Genomic DNA, 12,755 nt, shown 5'->3' on the forward strand with positions numbered 1-12,755 from the left:
GAAATAAGCTAGAATCAGAAAAACAAATATTATATTTGTTTTTTCTCTTCTATATGAAAGAAATCTAGACCCCCCCCATATGTGTGTGTGTGTGTGTGAGAAAGAGAGAGACAGACAGAGACAGAGACAGAGACAGAGACAGAGACAGAGAAGACAGAGAAACGGATGAAGCTATAAAGGGAACATGAGAGGGGAAGAGGGAGCTTTAGGGAAGGGAGAAAGAGAAGGTAACAGGTTGTATATGACAAGAAATCAGAAGACAATTATCTGAGCGAAATATCGTGCTTCTGCTTCCCAAGTACTACACATGAGAAATATTTCTAATGTTACCCAGAGACAAACAAACAAACTGTCAAGACTGCTACTACTAGGGATGCTGAGGCACAAGGATGGCTTGGCCCACAAGATGAGATCCTGGTTTTAAAACAAAATACCAGATGAGCTGAGACTACACACGGTTCAGTATTAGAAAGCAATGTGCTATTTATTAGACTAAACAAACAAAAACCAAACCAAAACCAACCAAACAAAACACTCCTTCATATACAGAATCCCCCAGCAGAGAGGTAACATTGGGGATCAAACTCAGGGCCTTGGTAGGCAACTGCTCTCCACTGAGCCACATCCAGCCCCATAATCTCCTGCAAGCTTGTTATTCAGCTATGACAAAAGAGAGTGTCCTATATTACATTAAAGATTTACTATTGTTGATGATGGTATCTTCACAACTTGACTAATCCTATCTCCTACATGATCCACACCAGCAAGGCCAGGTCCTCTTCTGTTCACTTTCCTTTTTTTTTTTTTTTGAGACAGGGTTTCTCTGTGTAGCTTTGGTGCCTATCCTGGCACTTGCACTGAAGACCAGGCTGGCCTCAAACTCACAGCAATCCGCCTGCCTCTGCCTCCCGAGTGCCGGGATTAAAGGCGTGCACCACCAGCGCACGGCCTGTTCACTTTCAATAGTTCTATGTAACTTCAGATATCCTTGGAGGCCTAGGAAGATCCAAGATCTTCTACCTTCTATAGTGCTCTCTGTAGTCTTCTAATCTGCCAAATATTTTGTTAGAAATGTAAATGAAGAAAACGAGGTAAATAAATAAAACCCTCAACAGGTGGAAAGTACTCCCTCAAACACACTTGCTCTCTCTTAAACACTAGCGTACACACACACACACACACACACACACACACACACACACAGAGAGAGAGAGAGAGAGAGAGAGAAAGTTTATGACCTGTGACAGACCTCGAACATCTTATTTTGTCATCTTTTTAAGTTGTAATTACACTCATTATCCTCTGATTGACCTTACATGGTTCACATCCCTGTAAAACCTTATTCACAGTAGGGTGGTTTTCTGAGCACACTTAAGTGAATAGTGACTTTTAAAACCTTAAACACTTGCCAGGCTTTGGTGACGCATGCCTTTAATCCCAGCACTCGGGAGGCAGAGGCAGGAGGATCTCTGTGAGTTTGAGGCCAGCCTGGTCTCCAGGGTGAGTGTCAGGATAGGCTTCAAAGCTACACAGAGAAACCCTGTCTCAAAAAACCAAAAAAAAAAAAAAAAGAAAAAAAAAAAAGAAAAAAAAAAAAAAAGAAAAAACCTTAAACACTTGACAGAGCAATCCCATTTGTGTATATAAGTGCAAAACTCCTTAATATTTTTTTCTGTGTTCATAGTATGGGAATCAAAGTCATGGCCTTGTAGACACGTACTCTCTATCAGTGAATTGTAACTGAGGTCCTCCTAATGATTTTGTTTTTCCCCAAATAAATGTTTCTGTATGTATGGTGTGCCTTTCTGTCTTTCTTTTGTTCTTTCTTTTTTTTTAAGATTTACTTATTAAAGATATATTTTAATTACATGGGGGGAGAGGGAGAGTATGTACATGTAAGTACGGACATCCATGGAGACTAGAGGCACTGAATCCCCCTACAGGTAGAGTTACAGGTAGCTGTGAGCTTCCCAACAAGGACCCTGGGAACTGAACCCCATGATATTTATGTGTGTGTGTGTGTGTGTGTGTGTGTGTGTGTGTGTGTGTGTGTGCGTGCACGCATGCCACAACACATATGGGGAAGTGAGAGTATTTTGAAGAGTTGTTCTCTTCTTGCACTATGTAAGTTCTGACAACCATTCCAATTCAGTAGTCAGGCTGGTGTGGACCACTTTTGCCCACCAAGGCATCTCACTGGCCCATATATCTTGTTTTCTATAAATGTACTATGTGCACCAGAATCATCCAGTGTGTTAATAAAAAGAAAGCTGGCATTGCCATCCCTAGACCTACTGAATTTAAGAGGTTTGGGGTCCTCATTTTATACTTTTTAGAAAAGAACCATTTGATTCATACATGTACTTCAATATGCTTTGGTATCTCAATCTGCAAGTTAGATTTTAAGTGGCTCAAGTTTAAGAATATACACTTTCTTCTCTAATGATCCAGCTCAGAAGAGCACTATAAATAATGCCCACTAGCAACTCCTTTCTAGAAATGCCACACTACTCTTCATGTAGAGGGCAGACTCCTAATTCAATAATTACTCTGCAATGCCAAAGCAGGAGACGTGAAGATGGGCAGGAACTGCTTCCACAGCGCAGAGGTAAGACTTACAACAGGTCATGAATGCAACCTTGAGAGTGAGTGCCACAGAAGACATGTTAGTATCTGAATACACATCATATACTCTCTCATAACTCTGCACCTACCAACTTTTAGCCTTTACCAATACCTTGCTTAATATAACAATTCTATCAACTTCATCTCTCACAGTCCATATTAATTGCACTTTTTTGGTTTCTTTGTTTTGGTTTTTTGAGACAGGGTTTCTCTGTATTGTTTTGGAGCCTGTCCGGGAACTCGCTCTGTAGACCAGGCTGGCCTTGAACTCAGAGAACCGCATGTCCCTGCCTCTTCCCCCCCTCCACCACCCCAGTGCTGGGATTAAAAGGCATGTGTCACCAACGCCTGGCTTAACTGCAGTTTTTAAATCTTTGAAAACTATTAAGAATAACAACTTAGCTCAGAAAAATATCTTGAGAATTACAGTACCACATGAACTACAATTTCTAGGAAGTCCAAGAAGGATTAAAACCTTTGAAAAAAGTACTTGGAAAGAGTAAATTAATTAAACTAAAGTAAATCTAACTAGACAAGGAAACCACATCACTGTATTACTATACCAAGATAGATATATAAGAACCAGCAAGATTATGGGTGTCTGTGTACACATCTTGGATACAACCCACAGAAGTGCTGAGTCTCAAAGTACTGAGAAGACGTTTGAAGCATCCCTTCAGCTAGTCTACTCAGTATAACCTCAGTACTTCAGTGCAACTTTTAAGTTTTAATTTGCATGTGTTGTGACACTTGTTGCTTCTTACTAAAACATTTTAGTTATGTTCTGATACAGAGTCTCATGTATCCCAGGTTGGCAGGTTGGCTTCAAACTCAGTATGTAGCCTAGGACTGCCTCCAACTCCGGATCTAATTGCCTCTTGCCTCTGAGTGCTGGGATTACAGGAATGGACCATCATACTGGCAGGATCTCACAGTGTAGCCTTGCCTGGACTGAAACTCACTAGGTACCAGGCTGGCCTTGAACACATAAAAACCCACCCGCCTTAGCCTCTGATTACTGGGAATAAAGGTATTAACCACCACTCCTGGCTCACTCATTGTTTTAAAGCCAGCACAAGTTTACACACAAGAGTGTTAAGAATGAACTCACATTAACAGTATATATGTCATTCCTGAAACTTCCTAATAGGAGAATCCACCATACAGATAGATCATCAAGCATGAAGCTACAAGCACCTAGGCTTGAATCTGTTGTGGCAAAACTTGTTCCATCTTTATATTCTGCTCTCACACCTACATTATTCTTAGTGCAGCAAGGGGCAGTGACTCCTGTTTAACGTTAACTGCAATTATAGGGATAACATTATAATACTGTCTCAGGAAAGGAAAACAGTACTGGACTTTCTTGAAGACAAAATGTCCAAGTAAACCACAACAGAAGTACTCTTAGATAAAAGATAAAAACAATACCTGCTTTTGCTCCCAGCTGAACATCACTACAATTTTAGCTAGCTACATGCAGTAAGTCCACAGGAGAGACTGCATATTCTCTGCCAACACACACATCAGTGTATTTATAAGGTAGAGGTAGATACGCCTCCGATCAAAGCTATGTGTACTACATACCCACGGTATACCAGCTAGCATCTGTCAACTTGCTGATAATAGCTTCCTGGAAGGATCCATCAGATGTCCGTGTTTCAACAATAGCTCCGACCTAAAACACAAAACCGGAATCTTCTTACAAGATTTAAACACACAGACCAAACCACCCCCACCAACTACATGTGTAAGAAACTTTGATGAATGCATAAGCTAGACTAGGGAAGAATTATCAGTTAGGATGCTCATATCTTCATTATGTAACCTGAGCCCCAACGTTCTCTGGCATAAGTAAGGGACTTGATGCTTATATTTTACAATCAGAAAAGACAATTTGCGGGGTCTAGGATTCAAATTCTGACTAAAAATTTTATTTCAGAGTTTGTTCACCATATTGTATTATCTCCAGTAAGTTTAAATATAACAAATGTCAAACCATAACACAACAAAAATAATTTGTTTCCTTTTTCCAAAATATTGAGTATGGAATTCAGCACTTCTATCTTAGAAACCTTTTAGATAAAGGTTCAGCTGGATGGAGAGGAATGGACCAGTTATTCTTCTTTAGGCTTCCAGACCTCTGGGTATCAGATATTAACCAAAATGGTACTTTGACATAACAAGGACTTACTACATAAACAAAGAGTCGGAAATGGATAGAAAAAAAATAGCTATTCATTAAAGTGAATAATAAAACAAATATAGTTTATCTGATAAATCAGAAGAAAAGTTTAGCTGGGTGGTGTTGGTGCAAGTCTTTAATCCCAGCACTCAGGAGGCAGAGGCAGGAGGATCTCAGTGAGTTCGAGGCCAGCCTGGTCTATAGCTCGAGTTCCAGGACAGGCTCCAAAGCTACATAGAGAAACCCTGTCTGGGGAGGCAGGGGGGGGGGGGGGGAATTTATGACATTTGTCATGCCACAACCATCGTCTTAAATATTGCAACAATGCATTAAGAAAAAAAAAAGGGGGGGAATATATTTAAGTAGAGTATGTAGCACACCCCCACAGGTAGATCTCTGTGAGTTCAAGTCCAGCCTGGTCTACACACTGAGCACCAGACTAGCCAGGGATACACAGTGAGATCCTGTCTCAAAACAAACAAACAAGCTATATATGCATGTGTATGTATGTATGTACTTAGTCCATGAACTCAAACCAAAAGGCAAATGAAAGCACATCCTAATATGTATGAAACTACTCTGTCAGACAAGCACAGCGGTTTACACCTGTAATCCCAGCACTCAGGAGGCAGAGGTCTGTGCTACAGAGTGTTAGGACAGCCTGGGCTATGAGACCAACTAAAAAACTAAAACAAAAGACAAGTTATCCAACTATGTTTGATATTCTTAAAAAATACAATCAATGCACTATAATTTACACTATTGTATCATTTGTATTTTGCTTTCTAATTAAACACACATAAAATGTAAGTATGTACAATGACATGTTTGATAAATTATGGCATCTGCCTGTGGTTCACTATTTTTGATCCTGAACTGTTCGACATACGTACTCTTAAAGGACCCTTTACTTGGTCATCTTGCACCAATTGTGTTGTGTTATCCTGTTTCAGCAATACCTGGAAAACAAAACAAACTGAAAGTTACTTTCTAAACAATGCCTCTGTAGTAACACTGCAAATGCCTCCTTAATACCCTGTGGTTAACTCTGTTGTAACAATTATTACAGTGTTTTGTATTTATGTTTATTTTCTTTCTCATTAACTATGAGCTCCTTGAGGGCTGGAGCCCTCTTTCATTACTATTCCCCCTGTAGTTAGCAAGTTTTCAGTGCATATTACAGCCACTTAATAACTGCTTGCCAAATGAACAAACTATAGATTTATAATCCAATGATACTATTAAAATGTAAAACTGCTTCTAGTGCATTTTTATCAAGTCATAAAAGGTTTTGATTGTCACAAAACATTTTTAAAACCCTTCAGTTTTTATTGGCTATTTAAAAACATAGTTCTCATGATCCTTAAGCCTTATGAGGCTGTGCCAGGTGTTGCACGCCTTTAATCACAGCACGGGGAAGCCTAGAGGGGCAGGCAAATCTCTATGAGTTTGAAGCCAGCCTGATCTACATAGTGAGTTCCAGGACATGTCTCAAAAAGCAAACAAACAAACAAACCTCTTATGAGAACTAGAAGTAATTCAGTTACCAACAAGCATCCCTTTCCAATGTTCTTGCTCCTCACGTCTACCAAATGTACAGGGAAACGTCACAGCAGAGCAATTCCCCAAGTAACAAGCATGCTGTGTAATAAGTGTATGAGCCTTCCTAAAACAATCACTGTATTATTCTAGATAAACAACAGAGAGCCACAATAATTCTTTAAAGGTTAAAACTGTCAAAGATTCTCAAATATTCCGTGGTCCAATTTTATGGGTTACACAGTTAACAGGCTAGAAGAAATGGGTATCAAAGGGCATCCTAGCAATTAAGTATCACTAGCAGATCTACAGCTGGGTCTGCTGACTGCATGAGTGGAATTCCCTGAGACCAAGGACTCCTAACCCTTAATTGTATTTGAAAGTCCAGCTTGGTAAAAACCACTCGCAGATGTTTTCACTAGGAAGCTTGGAGATACAGTCCTGAGAACCTCCATCTCAAGCAAGTTCCTACGAGGGGCTAATATGCTACTGATCTGGGAAGTACAAACTGAGAATCAATGTTCTAGCACATTCACTCACACAATTTAACAAACTCTGAGTAGCCACAAGAGATGAAGCATTACTGTGAGTATCAGGAGTAGAAACTCTAAGATGTCTCCTCCTTTTCATTGTATTTAACAAGCTGTCTGTCATACCTGAAACAATAATATTAACAATAATGCCATGACAGTTAACAACAAAATATGGGAGTCTATAAAAAATATTTGGGGGCAGGAGAGATAGCTCGGAGGTTAAGAGCTCCCGGTTGCTCTTCCAGAGATCCTGAGTTCAAATCCCAGCAACGACATGGTGGTTCACATCTATATTTAATGAGATTTGGTGAACATAGTTCTGGCCTGTAGGCAGAACACTGTATGCATAATAAATAAATGTTAAAAAAAAATATTTGGAGTGTTAGCAAGAACTTAGATTATATTTTATGGCTCTATAATGTTAAAAATGTTTCTATACACAAAGATATTCTTATATTTACATTACAAGGGTGTTCAGAACAACAGACTAGGGATGTGGCTCGGGTGGTAAAGGTAGCTTGGCATGAATGAGGCCATGAGTTCTATCCTCAGCATCATAAAAACCAGGCGTGGTGACTTATGTATCTAATTCTTGGGGGTGGAAGCAAGAGAATCAAGTTCAAAGTCATTCTCAGGTACTTAGTGAATTTGAGGTCATTTCAGGCTACATGGACCCCACCTCAAAAAAGTAAAAAAAAAAAAAAAAAAAAAAAAAACTATACATCGGAAAATTTTCTACAGAAAACAAACTATGTTACCAGACTTCTGAAGTTGTAGGTATTTATCCACCTGTCCTCTACATTTCCTTCTATTATTTCGAAATAGTATACGGGAGTACATTAACTTTTTTTGTCTGGTCTTAAAAGTCAAGCTCTTGGTCAGGCATAGTAGTGGCTCATCAGCACTCGGGAGGCAAAGACGGGATAATCAGAAATTGTCTGAAAAGCCGCAGACAGACACACACACATACACACACCCTCAACTCCTAGAATCATTTTTAATGTTATCTTGAAAACATAATTTTACCGCATTGTTGTCCCTAATCACTAAAACTGTTTCTATCTGATTAAGAGAGAGACCAAATTATAGCAGAAGTACACTTCCATGAACAGGAACAATCCAAATAACCCAAATATCACACCTTTGTATTTGATATTCTGCAATCATTTCTCAGTTTGAGTTCTTTATTTTTCAATTTTTAATATACTTGCAAGTTTAGTCTATAATGGTGCTTGCGTATAGCACTGATTCAACAGACTGATAAAGTGCAATCTCTCCCTTTGTAATCTCTTCAATGTCCTTAAACTGTTGCATGACAGGAGTGACTCTTGTTATTGCCCAGCCTTGTGTCACTTGCAGCACACCAAATAAATCTGCTTACTTTCTGGGAGACAAACAACAAAGGCCTTGGTTGTCTTAGAATCTGCAAGCACTATACCTTGACTTTCACCAGCCTCTTCACGGTCTTGATCTTTGCCTCACAGAAGGCCCCTCGGTACTTGGCACTGACATCAGTTCCCACTGTCAGGTAGGCAGGCTCATCTGCCGCCTGAGGAAAGAACAAAGTCTTGAACATCACCACTGTTCACCCCTACCCCAGCCTCAAACAGCCATCCAAAGGGTCCACATTAAAAGTCACTAGAATGTTAACATTACTTGCTCAAAAACATTGATAATTCTGGAAATAATCCTAAAGCAAACATGTTATTAATAACACTTCATTTTATATACTCATTTCCTGATGCTGTAAAATGTTATAAAGTTGTAACTGGAAACTACTGGTAGGAAAAAAAATTTTTTTCAGATGCAACATGTTTTCAAAATTCTACAATGTAATATATAGGAAGCAAAAAGATAATAAAAAGGGAATATATTTATATTAAAAGTCTCGAGAATTTTATTAATTTTGGACCTCCAGGTAATTCTGTTTCCTAGTTTAAAAAGAATATTGCTATAAAATTAATATTAACAAATCCATAATTCAACATTTAGTAAGGCAGCTTTGTAAAGGCAAAACTTCTGCTTGCCTTGGGCTGTGAGACAAGGTGCAGGCTGTCTCTGCCTCCTAAACTCAGGCACAGGCCAGGGCCACCAAGCCTGGCTAAGGCAGTATCTTTTGATACAGTGTATCTCTACAGACAAGAAAGCAAGCAAACTCAGAAAATGCATTTGAAAGGCTTAAGTCTGAATTCAAGTGATGAATACATTTATAAACTGATAAACTGTAGCCATATCTATTTCACAACATTTATCTTCTCAATATACTTAAAAAGGAAATTTTATTAAGGAATACCCACTCACAAAAAAAGTGGTCATGATCGGAATTATACATTGAAATGTGAGAAACTCTCAATTATTCACTTTAATCTTGACAGTAACAGATGATTGCTATCTCTGTCATTTTACCTATTTCAAAAGCTGTTTTCACACAATTCAACTCAAAACTGTAAGTGCAAAGATACCAATGTATACTTTAGCTAAATATTTTTAAGTAGAAAACAATTTTTCATTTTTCTCAGTAACAATAAAGAAAGTTCTGTTGCTCCACAATAAGAGAACAAGAGAAAGTTTGAGAATTTCACAAAGTAATATACTTAAATAGAGTCAGGTATGTGGTGCATGCCTGTCATCCCAGCACTTAGAGAGAAGCAGGAGGATCATGAGTTCCAGGCCGGGCTACAGGATACTGTCTCAAATAACCGAAACAAAAACAACTGTATATTTACTATATGCTTACTATATTTACTATATGCTCTATACATATATACACACACATATGGCAACAATAAGTACAGCATAGATTATGTACTTTGAAACATCAATGCATTTAAAAAGAAACTAAAGAGGAATACTTTTTGGCAAGAAAGTATCTAACCAGAAACAGGCAAGGGCCACAGAATCGTAGTGTTAGGAAAGCTTCCCTTCCCTTTAAATATGCAGACAGTGACGTTTATAAAACTAGGAAGCTTCAAGACACTATACATGGAATGCATGTTTTAAGACACATAATATAAAGACTGAAGTAATCAAGCTAAATACCGTCATTAGTTTACTTTATCACAAGAAGAAATATTCAGAGTTATCTCCCTTACTCAAGTTATGCATCATTTCTTTTAGAAAATGGCATTGAGAGTGGAAAGGGGGAAGTGTTTTTTTTTTTTTTTTTTTTTTTTAAGAAAACAAGAGCAAAACAAAAACCCTCCAAGAAAGCCTAAGTAGGACAAAAGCTTAACTTCTAGAAAGGTGCTGCCAACACAGGAAGTGTTTGAAAATCGAAAGGCTGCACCGACCTTTCCAAAGTGCTAACTACTAGAGAGAGGGCTGAAGTGCCTGCATTTACTTTTTTACACACAACACACAACACACACACACACACACACACACACACACACACACACACACACACACACACGCCACCCATTCACACGTCATTTTCCTGAAAGTGCTGCTTAGCAGAGAAATCAATTTGGAGTAACAAAAAGCTGCCATTCCACAACAGCCGCCTCGCGACTGGCATCGTCCAGGGCACAGGGCGGCCAAGAGTTGGCTTCACTTACCTTCATCTTAACTGGTGACCTGTGGGGTTCCAGCTTCCACGAGTTCTCTTCCCGGGCGCTGGAGCCAAGGCAGGGGAAAAGAGAGGCAGAGGATCAGTCCCAGGCGGGGTGCGACGCGGAAAGAAAGTAAACAAATGCAGGCGGGGAGGGGCTGAGCACCGTGGCCCGGGGGGACAGACCCCCGGCGGGCGACCACAGCGCAGCGGACAGTGAGCAGAGCCCCACGCGCGCCAAAGGGCAGAGCGTCCCGCCCCTGCGCCGCCGGACAGCCCACCGCGCCCCCGCCGCGCCGGCCACTCGGAGCCCTGCGTCCCGGCCTCGCGGGTCCGCGCCCCGCCGGGCCCCGACTCTAGCGCGCGCCCCGCCTCCGCCGCTCGGCCCCCTCGGCCCGCCCCGGCCCGGCCCGCGGCGGCGGCGGCGGCGGCGGCAACGGAGTGTCACGGCGCCATTGCTCTTCTGCCTCCGCTCTGCACCATGTCAGGAAGGAGAACCGCTCCTTCACCCGGGGGGCAGAGGAGGCGGCCTGCGGCGGCGGCCGGCGCGGGGGACCCGGCGGGGGAGGCGCGGGGCGGGGAGGCGGCCGGACAGGGTGTGGGAGGGGAGCGAGCCGCACCGCCGCAGCGGCCGCCTCCTCCCGCGCCCGCCTCAACTTTTTGTACAGCCCGGAGAGGCGCGGGCCCCGAGCCCCGCGGTCCTGCCGCGGGGTCCCCGCCGAGGACACGCAGCGGAGTTGGGGGCCGGCTCCCCCGGCAGCCCGCTCCTCCTGAGCAAACTTAGCGGCTCGGCCAGCCCCACAGCCATTTTCCCGGGGAGGCGACCGAGGCGGCAGGCGACCGTGCCCGCAGTTAGCGCTTCGCCTCCCGAGCCCGATCGCTGCCCGGCACCCCGGGCACGGCCCGCCCTGCATCCCCCTCCGCGCCCGCGGAGCTCCCAACTGCACCGGGACCCCATCGCGGCAGCAGCTGCTCCCGCCGCTTCGTCCATTCAGCGGCCCCCGCTGCCCCGCTGCCCACCCACCTACTGCGGGTGCAGCGCGCTGTCAGCTCTCCAGTCCGCCGCCCTACTGACCGCCGTGGGCCCCCGTCCGGGAAGCACCGCTCCCGGCCGCAGCGGCAGTTCCTGCGCCGGGTTCCCCACTCGCCCCGATTTACTGCCACAATCCACCAAATAACAAGCTGTTGAGCAGACTCGCTTCTACACGAACTCCTATTGGCTGCTCATGACGCCCAAGAGCTTGGGATTGGAGCTCGCTGTCTGCCTTTCTCATTGGATGTAGCTGTGAAACTTCCATGATTGGTGCGGAAAACAGCAGGTAGGACATCGTCCACTTCTGATTGGCTGCGTCCGCACACTCACGTTATTGGTGGATGGGGGATTGAGTAAGAGAGCCCAGAAACCTGATTGGAAGAGCCGACTCCGGATGTGCTTGACTGAGCACTGATTGGAGAAGAGAGGGGTCAGGAAGAGCAGTTCCGCACGAGGATTGGGCGGTGGCGTGTCCCATGGAAACGGAATCCAGAACTGCAGCCAGGGTTTTGCACGGGGGCGGAGCCGGGTCTTCCCGAGGCGCCTGCGCCTAACCGGTTCCCGGCGCCATTTTGTCCCGGCAGCGGCGTCCGCAGCTCTATCCCATTTTCTGTGTCTAAAGGCAAGGAAGCGGGCTCCAGCTGGTAGGTTTGTTTCTGCGAGGCACCGGCTGACCCATTTGCTCCGGGACAACGCCTAGCGGAGGGTGGAGGGGTGGCGAAGTCGTCCGAAAGGTCTGTTGAGGGCTCCCGGTGTCCGGTGGCCTCGGGGGTGGCGCAGCTCCGGCAGCACCGGAAGCGAGGGCAGCCATGGGAGCAGCTGTCCGGCGGCGGAGCGGGGATGGGGGGTGGAGGAAGGGGCCAGAGCGGGGTGCACACGTGTGGTTTTCTGGGGCGGTCCTTGGCGCCCCTCTTGTCCCGGTGACGGAATTGAGTGACATCGTTCCTCCCGGAGCAGCCTCTCCCCCCTTTGAAATACATTTGGGAAACTGACATGCCGTCTTCAGTCACCAGGGGCCCGAGAGCGGCCAGCCGCCTTCGTTAAGACGGAGGAGGTGTGGTTTCTAGAAGCGTCCTGCCGGGGGGGTGGGGGGGAGGGAAGGTATTTCCTCCAAGTGTCTTCGAAGCTATGAGGAAACGTGGAAGCTCCGGCTTTGGGAATGCTGAGGAATGTACCTGCCAGGACAGACGCTGCTGCTGCTGCTGCTACTGTGACCTTAGACAAGCGCCTCTTGTCACGGCATGAGGCGCGTGCCATCGTATTTCTTCAAAGGAAGTGGTAGTGGCTCTG

The 12,755-nt window shown here is 44.0% G+C and overlaps 1 protein-coding gene across 1 annotated transcript in view; it reads right to left on the minus strand.

The window, feature by feature from the left end:
• Arid4a (AT-rich interaction domain 4A) overlaps nucleotides 1–11,590 on the minus strand; it is a 67,499-nt gene extending 55,909 nt beyond the window's left edge. The window contains exons 1-5 of the mRNA XM_027418210.2: nucleotides 11,457–11,590; nucleotides 10,440–10,497; nucleotides 8,321–8,431; nucleotides 5,704–5,769; nucleotides 4,213–4,303 (exon numbers count right to left, since the gene is read on the minus strand). Coding sequence (XP_027274011.1) covers nucleotides 4,213–4,303; nucleotides 5,704–5,769; nucleotides 8,321–8,431; nucleotides 10,440–10,445 — 274 coding nt within the window. The 5' untranslated portion in view covers nucleotides 10,446–10,497; nucleotides 11,457–11,590. The remainder of the gene's footprint in view (nucleotides 1–4,212; nucleotides 4,304–5,703; nucleotides 5,770–8,320; nucleotides 8,432–10,439; nucleotides 10,498–11,456) is intronic.
• Between the last annotated feature and the right edge of the window lie 1,165 nt (nucleotides 11,591–12,755).

The sequence above is a fragment of the Cricetulus griseus genome, chromosome 5, assembly GCF_003668045.3.
Source record: "Cricetulus griseus strain 17A/GY chromosome 5, alternate assembly CriGri-PICRH-1.0, whole genome shotgun sequence".
Taxonomy (NCBI): domain Eukaryota; kingdom Metazoa; phylum Chordata; class Mammalia; order Rodentia; family Cricetidae; genus Cricetulus; species Cricetulus griseus.